The sequence below is a fragment of the Clupea harengus genome, chromosome 7, assembly GCF_900700415.2.
Source record: "Clupea harengus chromosome 7, Ch_v2.0.2, whole genome shotgun sequence".
Taxonomy (NCBI): Eukaryota; Metazoa; Chordata; class Actinopteri; order Clupeiformes; family Clupeidae; genus Clupea; species Clupea harengus.
Window position 1 is genome coordinate 21409921 of NC_045158.1, and position 18744 is coordinate 21428664.

At 43.8% G+C, this 18744-nt stretch overlaps 1 protein-coding gene across 1 annotated transcript; it reads left to right on the top strand.

Moving 5' to 3' along the window:
• Nucleotides 1–4670: 4670 nt before the first annotated feature.
• piwil1 (piwi-like RNA-mediated gene silencing 1) lies at nt 4671–18388 on the top strand. Its single transcript, XM_031570003.2, has 21 exons — nt 4671–4776; nt 6906–6987; nt 7600–7711; nt 8984–9112; nt 9496–9710; nt 9942–10063; nt 10249–10329; nt 10689–10886; nt 11095–11203; nt 11426–11552; nt 11841–11958; nt 12253–12367; nt 13135–13322; nt 14536–14608; nt 15225–15425; nt 15771–15874; nt 16230–16300; nt 16570–16723; nt 17148–17273; nt 17519–17666; nt 17923–18388. The coding sequence occupies exons 2-21, from the start codon at nt 6919–6921 to the stop codon at nt 18037–18039; spliced, it is 2577 nt and encodes an 858-aa protein (XP_031425863.1). The 5' UTR covers nt 4671–4776; nt 6906–6918; the 3' UTR covers nt 18040–18388.
• Nucleotides 18389–18744: the final 356 nt, after the last annotated feature.

The window sequence follows — 18744 nt, forward strand, 5'->3', positions numbered from 1 at the left end:
ATCTCCCCAGGGTAGTCATCGAGATCTGAAACGTGCCAAAAATGGCTCCCATAAATGACCTCTCAAAATGAATATAATTTATATTACTTGGATGACAGTATTGAAGGGGAACATAAATTACAGCAAATGTCTTGTTCTCTCAGACTCTGTTCAAAAGGCCTTCGCTGTAGGCATTCAGGTGAGTAATCAGGGGAAAGTTCAACATTTCCATGGTCGGCCATGACAGAGAAATGTCGCCCCCTAGAGGCTTGCCGCCATACTGCATGATGGTGCACAAGCTAACCAGCGTGGAACACTTCCACAGAATCTTTTCCACCTTTTTCATCCTGGGGTCCAGAATATGCCCAGTGTTTACATGACTGTAATCAATCAACATACTGACTGAGTAGTTCAGCAGTTATGACCATGCTCTGGGAAGCCCCTGAAAACAACACAAGGTCTTTAGTTAAATCCTTGAACCAATTAAGAATCATCTCTCATTCATAGACACTAAACCCAAGCATAATTCTGTCCTGTATACACTCTTCGGTGCTGTATCAGAGGAAAACAGCAAATATTTTTGAACAGTATTTATACTGCCCTGTGATCTAAATGGCCAACTAATTGTATTATAAGATCAAATGATATTATGAGGAAGTGTTTATATTTATTTATTTATGATGGAGGAGTCTGGCTGGACTTTTCTCAGGGTGAATAAACAGGCCTCTGTGTGATTTCTCTCAGACACCCACAACCCCCTTAGGTCTGAATGATCAAGCACACTCAGATCTCCACATGAAAGACTTCCGTGGATCTCCCCCAAAATGCCCTCAGAGGTGCCAGTGTAGCTAAGAGAGAGAGAGAGAGAGAGAGAGAGAGAGAGAGAGAGGGAGAGAGAGATGGGGTGAAAGGGTAGTACTAACAGTAGATAATGGGAGGAACGGCTTTGCAGGGTTCCGCAGTATGAAAGAGAAGAGACTGCTGATTCGTTTAATTATTCCAGTAAAGGCGACGCTGCGGGTGCAGGGTTAGGGGCTGTGTTCAGATTCACAAAGCAGGTAGGAGAGCCGGTGACTTTGCAGCAGCCCTCTTCAACAGTTTGAGGCATCAATCATTCATCAAAGTCTGAGAGGACGTCTGGAGACGTTCACTTTGAGGTGCACTTCTGTCGACTGCCTGGGCTTACACGAGAGACTGCAAATGGACAGCCCCACACATAGTGTGGGCCTATCTGAAGATACTCATATAGTGACTTTGCAGTTTATGGAAGAAAGGCCTTCGTCTGAATAGTACATCGGACTATTTTCTGGACACAAAGAGAAATGAAATAACTCTTTAATACAAGACAGATGCTATTTTAGATATTTTAGATAACATTATTTTAACATGTTATTTTAGATATTTTAGATAACATTATTACAAATTACAAATGGCAATGGAAAACTGATCCCAATGATGGGCACCAAAATGCATTACACACACAATTAAGTAAGATATTCTTATCACATTCTCCTATTTCATTTGGTATCCCTATCAGCTCATTGTTATACATCACATTGTTTTAATGTATATCTGAACGATCCGAAGTGTGAAAACTACTAACTGTGACTTGGTGGGATGCTGCAGATCTGTTCTCATTATTTTTTCACCCAAAATGTCAGCCCAAGAACATCAGACAAGTCAGGCCATAGCATGATCTGAGAGGCAGACTAGCTCTGATCCAGTCTGATCCTCCCTTTGAAACCGCTGACTGCCGAAAGAGCAAATTTGTGCTCACATTTCATGTTGTGCACTATTTATGTGCATGTCAACAAATGAGACTTTTCTGATCTTGTTTACATCAAAACAACGATGGAAATAAAACAGGACACCGCCGCCCAGCTGGGGGCAATAAGGGAGATGTCTTCCAGAGCATTATGGGTAGCATGTGTTCAGTTTCACAAATTTGCATTTCTCTAAACAAGCAATTTCCATGTGTGCATAAAAGAAAGACATGGGATGGAAAGTGCACATCTCAGATATATTTGCCTATCTACGATCCACAGTCGTGAACTGACTTGGTGAGGTATTAGAATAGTTCTGGTAATAATAATAATGATAATAATAATATTTTTTTTTTATATAGCGCTTTTCTAAATACTCAAAGACGCTTTACATGTGCAAAGACAAACAAAACAATACAACAGCACAAATATAAAAGACAGAGGATCAAACAAAACAAACAAACAGAACATTTTAGTAAAAAGCTGTGCGAAATCAGTCATGTAGTGGAGGGTAGGGAGCAGGGGTTAGCAAGTGAAGGCGAGTTTGAAGAGGTGAGTTTTGAGGGTTTGTTTGAATGATGGTGGGAGCCTGATGGATGTGGATGGGGAGGGCATTCCAGAGGGAGGGTGCAGCAGCAGAGAAGGCCCTGTCACCCCAGGTCCGGCGCTTAGTCCTGATGGTCTTCAGAGTGTTTGCACCGGCGGACCTGAGGCAACGGGTTGGGGCGTGGAGGGGGAGGAGGTCTGAAAGGTAAGGAGGGGCCAGGTTGTTTAGGGCTTTGTAGGTGGTGAGCAATATTTTGAAGTCTATCCTGTATTTGACCGGGAGCCAGTGGAGGTTGCGTAGGACCCGAGGTGATGTGTTCATAGCGGCGGGTGGAGGTGAGCAGTCGAGCGGCAGAGTTCTGAACATATTGAAGTTCTGAACATTTTGAAGATTGCAGTAGTCGAGTCTGGAGGTTATGAGGGCATGGATTAGAATTTGGGTGGTGGCAAAGGACAGGGAGGGCCGGAGGCTTGCAATGTTCTTGAGGTGAAAGAAGGCAGTTTTGGTGATGTGATTGGCGTGGGGTAAGAAAGAGAGGGTGGGGTTGAGGATGATACCAAGGTTGCGGACCTGGGTGGAGGGGGTGATGATGGAGCCGTCAATGTTGAGAGAGAAGGTCTGGGCTGAGCGGATGAGGTGTTTAGGGCCGATTATGAGTATTTCAGATTCATTGCAGTTGAGTTTGAGAAAATTCTGTTGCATCCATGATTTTATATCAGCAAGACAGGTGGTGAGAGTGAGTAACTGAGGTGATGGTCTTAGAAGAGAAGTAGAGTTGGGAGTCGTCAGCGTAGCTGTGGAAATCGAGACCGTGGCGACGGATGATTTGTCCAAGGGAAGGATGTAAATGATGAAGAGGAGGGGACCAAGCACGGAACCTTGGGGGATACTGTGGGTGACAGGGGAGGTGGAGGATTTACAGTTGTTTATGGAAATGAATTGATGTCGGTCTGAGAGATATGAGGTGAACCAGGAGAGGGCAGTGCCAGTTATGCCAAGGGAGTGCTGGAGACGTGAGCGGAGGATGGAGTGGTCGAACGCGGCGCTAAGGTCAAGGAGGATGAGGATAGTGAGGAAGCCAGAGTCAGCAGAGAGGAGTATGTCATTTGTGACTTTCAGTAGGGCAGTTTCTGTGCGTTTAGAACGGATGCCGGATTGGAAGGGTCCGTAGAGGTTATGAAGATTGAGGTGGGACTTGAGTTGTGATGCGACAGCTCTCTCAAGGACTTTTGACAGGTAGGGGAGGTTGGAGATGAGCCGGTAGTTGTTGGGGGTGTCGGGGTCAAGACCAGGTTTTTTCAGTACGGGGGTGACAGCAGCGAGCTTGAGTGGGGGGGGGGGGGGGGGTACAAGACCAGAGGACAGTGAGGAGTTGATGATATTGGTGATGAGAAGGGAGAGGGGAGGATTGCGATGATTTTGTCATTGAAGAAGGATAGAAATTAGTTGCATTTGCTGGTGGTGAAGGAGGTGAAGATGGTGTCCATGGGCTGGTAGTCCAAATAAGAATATTTATTCACCTGAAATAGTGGCAGCAAGACAGGCTCTGACGAAGTGCAGACCTCCTCCTCCATGGCCTAACACCACATCTCGCAATGTTAAGCAGACAGCTAATTGTTCCAGACTTTTGGACTATGTGCCACACCTTATTTGTTGGTTTAGCTCAGGGTCACGTTCAATCTGTAAACAGCGTATACTGTTTTGCTACATTCGCCTCTGATACACCCATGAAACGAGAGAAAACGCCAGTTAGCCTACACACCGTTTCAAGATAACATGTCGTTCAACACGGAAACCGTAGCAAAACAGTGCACATCGTTTTGAGAATGAACATGCCCCTGGTGTCTGCTTGTCAACAGAATTACGGAGAAAAAAAACTACCGGCCCGATTCTTGAGACCTGGTGGAAGGGTGTAGCACAGGCCAACGAAGAACCCATTACATTTTGGATCGGATCCAAATCACGGCCGGATCCACGAATGAAGTTGCACTGAATGCAACATCTGATGAGTGTCAAGTACACACTTGGCAGATAGGCTATTTGAACCCACAAGAACGGTGAAGTTACAAGATTAAGTCTGCCACCGCAAGACTAAAACGATTGATCCTGCATAGTGGGAAGCAAGCTTCTTACCACACACGTGCCTCTGTCAAGCCCTGCAGTGACAATGCATTGCCACTAGGTGGTAGCAGGGGTTATAACAAACTGATTGACTACACCTGTGTTACTTGCGCACATAGAACATGCGCAGCTACTTCTCTGCTCCTTTTGGTTGGTATCCCTCCCAGGATTTGACTGCTCGTTAAATTGTTAAATCGTTTTTGTCCAAAACTACCAAGTTAACTACGTAAAAGGTATGCAAAAACCATTGGATGCACCAACAACAGCACAGTTCAACTTGGGACTGATCAAGTTTCACCAACCATTCTTCTGTCCCTCTCCCATTTATGTTGTGGTCTGAAACAAGCTTGAAACTATTTTGAGGCAGGTAAGTACAGCCTAGTCTATGCATGTTTCCCCTTGTTTTACCTCAACCTCTTACACCTGTGTCTCCCTGTACTACTGTGCCCATTTCCCCCTTCCCTTGTGGGTTCTTGGTTGATGGGCTCTCAACCTTTCTCCTGGGCTCCTCCCTGTTCTATATCTCTTCCAACATTCCTTGATCTGCCTTCCAGACTGAACTCATCAGTGACACTCCTGTTAAACTGAGTGCACCTGAATTCTCTAATCAAGAGCGTTACAACCGTGCTGATTTCAATCAAGTGTAGCCTGATTGGTCAGACTGCAAGATTTTTCAGTGCAGGGGGGGCCTGAGGAGTACGATTGAGAACCTATGGTGTAATTAGATTGGACCACAACATGAAACAAAATGCAATCGGTCTTTGTTTCAGTGTTTGCTCTCTAAGTACCAAACTTTGTGAAGTGTGAATTTTTTTCTACGCTGTGTATTATTATTATTATTATTAATTGACTTAGTATTATTAATAATATTTAAAGGAGGTCTTGAGGCAACACTTTTTTTTCCATCTTTGTTCAATTAAAAATGAATGTGCAGAATCTTACCCCTTCAATGTTACTCCATTCTAAAGCCTTTGTGTAGAAGACTGCTGTGTATGGAACTAGAGTATCGAATTGGTGTCCTCGTATGGTGGTTTTTCAGGACTTTATGTTAACTGCTTATGTTAACTGTAGGATATGTTCAAGAACAAATGCTACTCTATGTTATTGTCAGCGTGGCCTGTTTGGCATCTTCTAACTCCGTTTTTTTTTTTTTTTTTTTTTTTTAAGGACAAGGTCATATTGAGGTTTTTTTTTGTTGAGGGGAGCAGTGCCTTGTGGTTTTTCAAAGGTTTGGGTCCCTTACAACTTTGATCCTCTCGCTGCTGGTCAATAAAACATTTTTTCCACTGCCAAATTGTAACAATTGTCACTTTTCCATGTGCATGTTTTATATGCATGTAATTTAAAGTAAACGAATTCGGATGTAAGAGAGTATGTCTCAATATCTGAATGCACTATCATTTGTGATTACAATATATATATATATGTTTTACTTCATTATAATGGCTGACTCATTTCCAAGATGAATTAATCACAACATCAATACGCCTCCGCAAGAAGTAGTGCCTTGTTCAGATGACATTATTTGACAGTTCTGTCATTTGAACCCTCCTAGTTCATGCAATATCAAGGACGATGTGTTTTATAATTTGGGGGGGAGTTTGTTCCAAATCTGGTTTTAAAGTGCTCTGGGACCCGATCCGCCAGGTTAACAAGTTCTACGCGGAGTATTACTTGCGTATAAAGACCAAAGGGCTTTTCATCAAACAGTCAAATCAGATCAAGTTTGAGGTGAGTAATGGTAGTGATGAAACCGCGCCAAGTGCAGGCAATGACGTTAGTAATGCATGGAAATTAGCTAGAAATGTATAACTCGCTTATAATGAAGACGATTAATAACCAATTATTAACCATAATGGGGTGGGTGGAAGGGGTGTTAATCAACTTGAGTGTGCAAATATGTTTAGTTCTGGCATGCTGAGCTAGCTAACATTAATTGGCTAACTTTGCTATCTGAGCTAAATAGCTAACTTAGTTGGCTAGTTAGTAGCCTAATGTTTGATTTGACCGTAAACCTGAATTGATAAGCATCTTTAACTCTATAGCAGACTGCTGTTTGGAGAATTTGCAGACTACGTTTTTTTCTGAAAATAAATAACTGTATTCTACCTTTTTAATATAAATTATTTTTATAGTAGTTATCTGTCCAATCAGCAAGCAGTGAAATTATTTGAAAACCAGCTAGCTAAATTGAACCGTAACGTCATATGAAAGCCAAAATGAGTCTGTCGCACAATTGCAAATTTGTTCATCTATTTCCTGCGTTATTTGTACAAGTCTAAGGAATACAATTCCCCAGGAATGTGCACATTTCTTTAAAAATGTAAGTTCATGCACTTGGGCAAAGCCAGTTTAAGGGGCCACGTGCAGAGGGGATGCAGAACACGTGTTCTCCACTCCTGGCTCAGTTGAGCGGAGACGTTGCTGTAGTGATGCAAGAACAGTTAATGTTAATTTAGATTCTTAATGTGTGCTCACTTTTTTTCTCCTCAACCGTAAGATTCTATCATGACCGGAAGAGCAAGATCAAGATCCCGTGGCCGAGCAAGGGGACAGGACACCATAGCTCCTGGGGCGGTAAGATTTTCAAACCACAGCTCTGCCGACTTGCTACAGTGTCATGAAAATTAGCCGCCGTTTTGGCGCTGAAGGTCACTGACCAAGTAAGGAACATTAAATGGGATCCAAGTTCCCCACTTACATAAATGTAAGCCTACACACTCATTAGTGGGGAAATCAGAAGTGGACTGCCCAAGATGGAAACAAATAACGAAAAAGAAAATATGTTGATTGTATAAGGATGGTTTTAAGGGAGAGGTTTGATAATGTATTAATTGACTTAATTAACGAAAACTAACTGCAGTTACTACATTTTAATCAATACAAAATACATGTTAAAGTGCCATACTGAACAAATGTCCTCAAATCTTAAGAGAACCCTAGACATTTAATTTTTTTATGCATGAGCTATATATGATCTGTAAAAAGTGCTGAAAAGCAAGGTTCAGGCAGAAGTATGGTGAAGTCTGAATTCCTAAACTTTTGTGTAAAGCAGTACAGTGCTGAAATGCAGCTGACACGGCAAGCACCCTGACCCTAATCTGGTCCAAATCTACTCCTGATTTTACCTGGATGGAAACATTACAACCTTTATTGTAACTTCATCTCAAATCTGTACTCCATCAACAGTCTGCAGCGGCAGCGGCGCCTGATCCCCTCCGCCATGTCATGCCCCCATCTGAGGGGCAACTTGTGGGGCGTGGCCGGCAGAAGACGGCCCCTCCACCAGCCACTATGGAAGGTATGGATGGTTCAGGGCTTTGCTCACCAATGGGTCGACAAGTGGACTGCATTGTTGCGTATCATAATGTAAAGCATACGCAAATTATAATATTTTTTTAGTTCTAACAGGGTGGCCGTGGGTCCTTTTTAAGTCTAAATTATTATTAATAATTTTTTTTTATTATTATAAAACAGACTCAAAATCACATAAGCTACCCTGAATAACAATATGACACAAACGTGTTAAGACAGCAGGTGACATTAGGTCGAACCACATAATACAGTTGTTAAAGGTTTGAAATTTCTTCAAAACAGTATTAGAGTGAATTCAATAAGTTGTTAAATAATGGTTGGTTAATGATTTCAGTCAGTGGTGAAAAGCATATACTAGATTTCTACTCCCATGTCTGATCCAGTTACTGTTAGTTGTCCTTTACTACTGCAGAGCAATCACATTTTCTTGCATAAATGCGTCTCTAGTTCTACCTTCTACGTCTCTAGTTCTACCTCACTGTTCATTTTAACTGACATCAGTATGTCAACTTGGAGTATATTTTCACTATTGGTGTGTATATCCATTGCAAGTTTGGTATTAAAAAGGTCTTGAAAAGACTTAAATTTAACTTGTTTATATCTGTAGACACCCTGTCTAAAGTCATAGTTATAATGCAAGTCTTTGGTCATTAAACCTCCTGACGACTTGCTCCCTGCTGAGTTGTTTCTACAGTGATGTCTGTCTGGGTGAAAAACTTTGTGAAAGTAAAACATTTAAATCATGTCTCTGTGCCATAACTATTAACTACTTACTATGTCTTTTTGGGCTTTTCTATAAATGAATGGGGGGGGATACTGTTGATAGCATTACACCTAATATTCAAAAGATCCATTTTGAACAATTCTCAATTATAATTTGGTTTGTGCATCATAAATATTTGAATTTCTAACTGAAGTTTTTTTTTACTATGACTGATGGTTGATCACTTAAGTGCTTAATGAATCGAGTCATGGAAAGACCCAGCCTATTGGCTGTGAGTCATCCACATAAGACCCAGCTCAGCCTACAGTACATAAAGCTGACCTTCAAAACACACTGGTCAAAACGTGGTGAGCTTTTTGATCATCATTCGGTGGAGAAAGCAAGAAAGAAAATGCTTCGACTTCTCTTTAGATCTACTTCTCTATTCATTACCTTTTAAGGGAATGAATTTACCCTTGGGTCTTAGAACTAGCAGAACTGCTCATGTATGACATTCTCGACCCTTTCCGGTTCTCTGTGTCTTTTCTCCTCCAGCTGTGGCCCAGATATCGGCAGGGTTCCAGCAAGTGAAGATCGGGGAGCGAGGAGGCCGCCGGCGAGACTTCCACGACTCCGAGGTCTTCACACGTCAGCAGATGGAGCACGTGAAGGACTCCAAGAGTGGTATGAGACGCAATCAATCAATCAATTTGTTTATTTGATCAAGAGGGACAGTGTACATTCATGAACATTAAAATGTAAATGCACCCAAATATAGCCAAAAGGCTAGTTTCCATTGGCAGTCCCCCTGGCAGAATAAAAAAAGGCTATACAACCTAAAAAAGTCATTAACGTATATATCAAACATAACATTGACAATAAATCAAAAATAATAAGTCAAATCACAGACTCGGGGGTCACTGAATAATAAGAAGAAGAAGAATGAGGTGCTAGCTGTCTCTGAACCATATGTTCTCTGCGGCGGTACAAACACTTCATGACTCTTCAGAGAGGCAACCATTTTGGCTGTAGAGTTTAACCTTTAACCCTTTTGTCTGTGGTCTCAGGTTCATCTGGCTCCCCGATCGACCTGCGGGCCAACTTCGTGCGCCTGATGTCTCGCCCCGAGTGGGTTCTGTATCAGTACCACGTGGACTTCAACCCGAACATGGAATCCCGCAGGCTGCGCATGGCGCTGGTCCACCAGCAGGAGGAGACCTTGGGCCCCTCACGCAGCTTTGATGGATCCATCCTCTTCCTCCCGCATCGGCTCCCTAATACGGTACACATGCAAACACACACACATGCACAGGATGTACATACTGGATCCACATTTTCTCTGTTGCGGGTCTCCATAGTTAACGGTCCATTTTTTTATATATATTAAATATATGTGTATATATATATATATTTCTATTATTGTAGATGAATATGAATGTTTGCAGATAGATGTTCTATGCAGAGAAAACACAGTCGAATAATTTCATTTTTGATGTACTGTGTGTGTGTTTAGGAGACAGTGCTGTGTGCTGAGACCAGGCAGGGAGAGAAGGTTCAGATTAAGATCACCCTGACAAACGAGCTGCTCCCCTCCTCTCCAGTGACCTTGCAGTTCTACAACATCATCTTTAGGAGGTGTGTGTGTGTGTGTGTGTGTGTGTGTGTGTGTGTGTGTGTGTGTGTGTGTGTGTGTGTGTGTGTGTGTGTGTGCCACAACTCAAGCCCCTGTGCCCTGTATCTCTTGCTTCAAAGGATGGTGTGTTGAAGATGTATAGCTTTCATTTTGGACTCATATCATGTTCTTACTTTTGTGTTGCTAGGATACTGAGGATTCTGAACATGCAGCAGATTGGCCGTCATCACTACAACCCTGATGACCCGTTAAACATCCCCCAGCACAGGTGTGTGTGTGTGTGTGTGTCCGTCCAGCTGTGCAGTGTGATCACACTCAATCTTAGTAGAAATGAGACACACTGTACATGTTAGAATTAGACAATACCGTAGAAGCATCACTGCATATCAAAACGTGTAATATCAAGCCTTCTTGAATGTCCATTCAGGTCTTAAGCACATCTTAATGAAGGAGTTCATATGGCTTTTGGTGCTGCATGCTGCGGTCCACCTGCATGTGCTACTATGTATTTTTATAATGCGAGTCTCCTTCCCGTGTGTGTGTGTGTGTGTGTGTGTGTGTGTGTGTGTGTGTGTGTGTGTGTGTGTGTGTGTGTGTGTGTGTGTGTGTGTGTGTGTGCGCGCGCAGGTTGACCATCTGGCCCGGCTTCCAGACCAACATTCTCCAGTACGAGTCCAGCATCATGCTGTGCATGGACGTTAGCCATAAGGTGTTGCGCAACGAGACCGTGCTGGACTTCATGATGGGGCTTCGCAGGCAGTGTGGTGACCACAACTTTGCCGAGGCCTGTGCCAAGGAGCTGGTAGGCCTCATCGTGCTCACCAAGTAAGTGTCTGCGTAATTGCCCGGTGCTTATTACATTATTAAGCAACTTATCTCTGTACATCTGCTACTGTCGGGTGCGGAGGAAGGAGCCATGACTGTATAGAAACACTTGATGATATATGGTCAGCGTTGTTGGTTTAACTCGACATGCAGTGTTTTGGTGTAACTACATTGTGAATGTGGGTTTGGTGTGTTCTCTCCCCCTAAGGTACAACAACAAGACCTACAGGATTGATGACATTGCGTGGGACCACACCCCCAACAACACCTTCAAGAGGGGCGACACCGAGATCAGCTTCAGGCAGTACTACAAGACGGTAGTAACCCTAGTGATCTGGTGGAATCATTTCATCCATACTGCTTGTGCTTGTGCCTGTTCCTTCCTCCTCTCCTCTCCTTTCTCTCCCTCCAACTGTCGCGCCATCTCTCTCCTCTCACCTCTTTTCTCTCCCTCCAACTGTCGCGCCATCTCTCTCTTCTTCCTCCTCATCTCCTTTCTCTCCCTCCAACTGTTGCGCCATCTCTCTCCTCCCCGACAGCAATACAATCTGGACATCGTAGATGGGAACCAGGTGCTGCTCATCAGCAGGGTGAAGAAGAGGGGACCGGCTGGAGCCCCTCCCCCAGGCCCCGCTCTCCTCATCCCAGAGTTCTGCTTCCTGACAGGTGAGATCACAGAGTGCAGGAGGTGACGGGCTGCTCAGATTAGCAAGGATATGGCATATGTATTGGGAAAAACTGAAACGCATGATTCCTTGGCAATAGTACCACAGCCTTATGAACTTACATGACATTACTCCATTTTGAAGTCATAGAAGGGTCTTACATGAAGTTTCTGAGTGTTTTTACGAGGAGAAATTAGGTGAATAATCTAGCCTGTGTCTGGATATGAATTGATGCGGTGTCCGTCTAGTTGGTGCAGTTGTGTGGTGTGTTTGTGTTTCCCCTCCTAAGGCCTGACTGATAAGATGCGGAATGACTTCAACATCATGAAGGACCTGTCCACCCACACCAGACTAACCCCCGACCAGAGGGAGAGTCGGCTGAACAGCTTTGTCGGAAAGATCCAGAAGTAAGACGCCCACTTTCATCCCAAAATCAGTTATACAGTTCACATCTCAACGGTCCAGTGGTATGACACACTGAGACGTCTCGGATAATAGCTGAAATACGAGAACCGATTTCACTGAATTATTATGTTGACTCTTCGGACTATATTTTATGAGCACACATACTTCAGTTAATATTAGAAGGGTAAAGATAGTGTGGCTGTGTGTTTCTGTTGATATTTACTTGATGGGTATATTAACTGATACCTTGTCTGTCTGGTCAGGGATTCACATGTAGCCTGTGTGTGTGTTTTCAGGAGCTCACAGGCGCAGAATGAGCTGACTCCGTGGGGTCTGAGCTTCGAGGACAAACTCCTGAGCCTGAAGGGGCGCGTGCTCCCCGCAGAGAGGATCGTCCAGGGGAGCAGAACTGTGAGGACGGCAGACACACACACACACACACACACACATGCGCACACACCATGCCAATACACTTTTGTGGATGACTTGACAGTTGTCAGATGTTAAAGAAGGCTTAGTTTAACCCATCTAAAACATGATCGTTTTCAAACTCATATCTTAGTTCTTGTGATGGACAAAGTTGTTCCTTTCACTTGTGTGCCTTTTAAAGCAGCAGTAAGGAGTTTTGGTCTAAAGTTAGCTAGCTAGCCACCTAAAAGCCTCGTAAACACCACCAGCAGCCCAGTTGGCACTGAGAAAAGCTTGCTAACTGATGTCTTCTGGTTATATAGCTGGCAATGTTGTTGTCTGAAAGCTTTTGTTACACATTTGCGGGGTGTTTCAGCCGGACACAGATACATGGTGCATATCCTGGATGGCCGGTGGGAATGACACGCGTTGATCTGTCCTTTGCATGACCGTAAACCATCCAAATGAATTTGGAGATATACTAAAGCTAGTCGCCTTTTTAAAAGCATACCTTAAAAAGTGACATGGTTTTGGCTTTAACGTTCCACTCTGCCCTGTTATCCTAGTTTTTGAAAGCTGTTGCTCTAAGCTCTAGCTCTTTCGCTGCGTTCATTTCTGACTTTTGCCATTTTTATCCCTTGTGTTTCTCCCTGTCTATTCCATTCTATCACACTCCATCTATCCCTTGTGTTTCTCCTTGTCTATCCCGTTCTCTCTCTCTCTCTCTCTCTCTCTCTCTGTCTGTGTGGCGGTGTCCGCGTGTGCTGTAGTTTGAGTACGCCCCGTGGGCGGCCGACTGGTCCAAGGAGATGCGTGGCGTGCCCCTGATCAGCTGCATGCCCATGGACAACTGGCTCATGCTGTTCACCCGCCGCAACGCAGACGTAGCCCAGTCGCTCCTGCAGACGCTCAACAGGGTGGCAGGACCCATGGGCATGCGCATGGCACGAGCCACAATGTAAGAACACACACACACACACACACACACACACACACACACCTATACATTAGAGGGGTCTACTAGTTTACTGACTAGTGTATGGGCCAGAATGCCAACACATAAAATTGTAAATGTATCGCTGCTTACTGTAAATGTACGTCTATACTATTTTATTTCTTGAGTGTGTTTGTCGAGTCTCAGTATTGTGCTATATCATGTGTTTAGTATTAGGGCTGTCAATCGATTAAAAAAAATTAACTAATTAATCGCACATTTTGAAATTAATTAATCGCGATTTAAAAGTTTTTTTTTCTTAAGACTAAATCTTATAAATAAACAAGTAATCACTTCAGACAGTGTGTATTTTAGACACTGTTGTTTAATTGTATTTTTTTTTTTTTTTTAACACAATGGTGCCCCTCGACGGTAAATCGTAAGAATTTCCCCTGAAGCATTTCGAATCACCTCAATCAGCCCACTGTCCTCAACTATGTTGATGGGCCGACAGTCACTGGCAACCCAAATGGTAACCTTTTCACGGACTGGTCTAGTTATTTTCCTAGAGAAGTCGTGGAGTATGGGTTGGCGATCATCTAACCTGGGACTGCTTTCTGTAGGGTGCTTTGCATTAAGGTGATAGCTAAATTCAGCTTGACAAATGCTACACACAACTTTAGTTGTTTCGTCATTTTGGCTCTTAAACAGAGACTTTCCGCCCAACAATCCCTCGGCCCTCTCCATCTTCAACTACCGCAGTGGTTCTCAGACTTTTTCTGTCATTCCCCACTTCGAACAAGGGGGGCTATTCAAGCCCCACCTGTCCCTCATCGCTCCCATAAAATGGTAGGCCAAGGCCCTTACTTACGGCTACATTGCCCGAGGGGACACAGGTTCAAGTCTGGCCTGATGTAATTTCCCAATCCTCTCCCCACCTCTTCTCCGCCTCGCTTCCTGTCATAACTTCATGTCCTATCCAAATAAAGGCATACATTTTTTTTTTTAAAATATTTTATTTATTTATTTAATTTTTTCAAAGTTGCGTTAATTGCTTTAAAATAATATACTGGGTTAATCGCGGCCGCATTGATCGCATAGATTAACGCGTTAACGTTGACAGCCCTAGTTAGTATATATCAGGGTGTTTAGAGGTAGGTAGCACTCTGAAGGAGCTGTGTGGTATAGTAGTCAGTAACTGAAGCCTTTTATATGATGTTCTGGCCACGCTGATCAGGATTGAGTATGAAGATCGCCAGGATTCCCTGCTGCGAGCTCTCCAGCAGAATGTTGCCCCAGGAACCCAGATGGTATGAAACCTTATTCTCATACACACATGCACATGCGCACACACACACACACACCACTGTCTTTCAGGGTTTCTCATGGCCTGAGAACCTGAAGCACCCAGTGAATTTACCATCTCTAGATCCTATTTATTACAGTGTAAATAGTAAGTATTGATCATATGGTTTAATTCATTTTGTGGTGTGAATTTTCTTATGTTTAACAATGATGATAATCCATGTTATTGAACGGTGCCTTTCATGGCACTTAAGGTCACCTAACAGCAAAATATCAATAATAAAACGTTTCTATAGTCAATAGTAAAACATGGCGTAAAGCAACAGATCATAGCTCAGCAAGTTAAACCGGTACTTTGAAATAGAATGCAGTTCGAGTGGGTATGCTAGTTTAAAAAGATACGTTTAAGAGCAGTTTTGAATTGGGTAATGGAGTCCAGTGTGCGGGTGTGAGATCCATAGTTTGGGTGCAGCATAGTTGAAGGCCCTGAAGTTAATTGTGGTAGTGCCAGTGGACCTGCTGCTGATGACCGCAGGATTTTGGGTTCTTATAAACTTGTGTTTCATGTATTTACCTTTTAAAATGTCTGTCTTTGTTCTGTTTGTGACCTGTGGTGTCTAGGTGGTGGTGGTCCTGGCGTCTAACCGCAAGGATAAGTACGACTGTGTGAAGAAGCAGCTGTGTGTGGAGTGCCCCACGCCCAGCCAGTGTGTGGTCGCGCGCACCCTCAGCCGCCCGCAGGCCCTCATGACCGTCGCCACCAAGATCGCCCTGCAGATGAACTGCAAGATGGGAGGAGAGCTGTGGAGTGTGGACATACCGGTGAAATATGCACTCACACATACACACATGCTCACTCACACATACATACGCACGCGCGACTCACTCGCACATATGCAGGCACGTGCACAACTCGTACACGCATGCACGACTCACATACACGCACACACCACACACACACACACACACATATTTGCATGCACAGCTATTGATCAGTGTGAATTCTCATTTATAGCATGTTGCGTACTTGCATAAACACACTGGAAGGCAAAGGCACAAAGAGGGCATGAGATGTGTTTTTATATACACACACTTTGGGTGTTTTTGTCACGCCACCAAGCTCACTCAGTCCTGTCTTGTGTCGTGTCCCTCTGCTGTGCCCCCCAGCTGAAACAGCTGATGGTGGTGGGGATTGATTGCTACCACGACACACTGGCCGGGAAGAGATCCATCGGGGCTCTGGTGGCCAGTCTCAACCAGAGCATGTCCAGGTGCACACACACACACACACACTCTGATGTTGCTGACTGGCAACACAGGTCATCAGTGAAACAATTAATCGGTCTGTTTAAAAAACAGACAGACAGAGAGAGAGATTTGTCACTGTTAATCAAAACAGCATTCCTTAGTTATAGTTCTTTACACTAAGATGTGTGTCAGACATTGTGTTGATCTGGCAGTCTAAATGGGGTAGTAAAGTGAAAGTTTATGTATTGTTCTGTCCAGGCTCATTGATCCATTATATACTCAAATTACAAAAACATAATTCAGTAGGACGTGTCTGAATCACTGAATGGTTTGGCCATATCTAGTGTTAACTGAGATGTTCACCTCTCGATTTTCCAGATGGTTCTCCAAGTGTGTGTTGCAGAACCGTGGACAGGAGATCATTGATAGCTTGAAGGAGGCACTGCACGGTAAGTTTAGACTCTTGAGTCTGCCGTTTCGATCAGGAGATGTTCCTCAGACAGTTATGGTGATAATGCCGAAGCTAGGAATTTAGCGTTGTCACATTTGAAACCACATCTCCACTAGGTTCAGGGGGTGTAGTAAGGATGCAGTAGTCAGCTTCTGAAGTTTCCTGTCGGTGGTGGACCTCTGTGTTGGGATGTTTGGATGTGCTGCTGAGCTCTCTCAGCTTTAAACTAATTTCTAAAGAATGGCTCCTTTTCTCTCCGCTTCGCAGCTGCCCTGAAGGCGTGGTACAAGCACAACGGCTGCCTGCCGTCTCGCATCATCGTGTATCGCGACGGAGTAGGGGACGGCATGCTGCAGACGGTGGTCAACTACGAGCTGGCTCAGATCATGGAATCCATCAAGGCCCTGGGCCAGGATTACGCGTACGATCTCTACACACACACACACACATATAGATACACTTCACACTTAATGTGGCCCTCAGCGCTAGATTTCGTTCCACTTCAGTGGGCATGCACCAACAGCTGCTTCAGGACGTACACATACAACTCAGCCATGCTCTTATCTCAAAACACCGGTCAGAAGTGGGTTATGATGTGAGCTTGACAACCTGAATGTTCCTCTGTGTTCCTGTTAGTGTTCATTACAGATGTGGGCCACACACAGGCTATTAAATGACAAGATCAGCAGCATGACCAAGGAAACTCTGGTGTGGTTACATTAGCCTCTTGCCCTTAGGATTAGTAGCAGGCGATTGGAGCTGTTTCCTAATGTAGTAATAACTAACTGTGTGCTAATGGGGTCGTGTGTTGTGGTGTTTTATTGGTTGATGTTGCGGTCCTGCAGGCCCAAGCTGACGGTGGTGGTGGTGAAGAAGCGGATCTGCTCTCGTTTCTTCGCCCGCATGGACGGCAAGCTGGCCAACCCTCCGCCCGGCACGGTCATCGACACCGACGTCACGCGCCCCGAGTGGTACGCCATACGTGTTTTAGATCTATAGATGCATAAAGGCCCAATGTAGGCCTCGGTGCAAAGTGTTCTCCCCTACACGCATGTTTGATTTCTTACATTGAATTGTTTGTCCTGTCTGGCATTGGTTTTGGTAATGCAGTGAACCTTAACTTACCATGTGTATTAGAGCATCTACTCTGTTTTTTCCCACTGCGTGCCTTCGATGTTGTTTAGTGTGAAATATGTGTCTCTGCCTTCCTCTTCAGGTATGACTTCTTCATCGTGAGTCAGGCTGTGCGTATGGGCAGCGTCTCTCCCACTCACTACAACGTGGTGTACGACAGCAGCGGCCTCAAGCCCGACCACATGCAGAGGCTCACCTACAAGCTGTGCCACCTCTACTACAACTGGCAGGTAATGGAGACACACACACACACACACACACACACACACACACACGCACGCTTTATAAAGAAAGAGGTTGTGGCATGGCCCATCAAGCTTGCAGAGACAAACAGTTTGAATGCACAGATGAAAGTTATTGTAGAAAATGATGGCTGTGTGCATCTAGCTGTTTGATTTGACTTAATGGTAAGAGAACAACTCTTATTATTGTTGCACAAGTCCTTCTCCATTGCTTGTCTTACTGACTGACTCTCCCACTCAAAAGGGCGTCGTTCGAGTGCCAGCCCCCTGCCAGTATGCCCACAAACTGGCCTTCCTGGTGGGCCAAAGCATCCACCGCGAGCCAAACCATAACTTGGATGATTTCCTCTATTACCTGTGATTGGACGATCCCCGATTTACCGATGTTCTTTTTTTAGTGTTAAATCTTTTTCTTTTTCAAGGAGGAAACAAAATATTTTATAAGAGTTCTTTTGTATTAGAGGTTGTTTGTTTTATGTTGGCAAATGTTGTTGACTTTTATTTTTCTAAAATTAAGTTTTTGATTAGACTATAGGTCAACAGTGGTTGAAATTTCATCAATTACTTATGTTTTTTTTGCATTGAACCTTAAACTGGTGTACTTTATGTAATTGTTGCCCGTGGTGTAACCTTGCACTTAGTTAAAGGTACTTTTCATAGTTCCTTTGTTGTAAAAAAAATAAATAAAAATGCTTCTGGATTCACCCTGACAATTGTGATGACCCAGCATATTGAGACTTGGAAATTTGTGGATTAATAAGAAAAAAGACCTACACTTTAAAATGACTGTAAAAGTTTCTTGTTGATTACAGTTGATTGCTTGCCAGGGTTCCCGCGGGTCCTTGAGTCTTAAAATGTCTTAAATTAAAATTCGGGTAATTAAGGTCTTAAATTGTCTTAAATTTCACGTAAAGTTGCTGTAGGTATTACTTTTTTTGCCGGTGCGCTTAATGACGATGATAAAGCACAGTGGCGCATCGTAAAACATCTAATAGTTGATTAATTTAGTATTGTGTGAATTGAGTCTCCGCAATTTAATAGCTGTTTACGGTACGTCGGCTACAGA

Bases quoted from the DNA above. Each gene is read 5' to 3' on its own strand.
- piwil1 (XM_031570003.2), top strand. From the start codon at position 6,919: ATGACCGGAAGAGCAAGATCAAGATCCCGTGGCCGAGCAAGGGGACAG. The intron at 9,113-9,495 runs GTATGAGACGCA...CTGTGGTCTCAG, and splicing joins CGTGAAGGACTCCAAGAGTG to GTTCATCTGGCTCCCCGATC. The intron at 12,368-13,134 runs GTGAGGACGGCA...CGTGTGCTGTAG, and splicing joins TCGTCCAGGGGAGCAGAACT to TTTGAGTACGCCCCGTGGGC.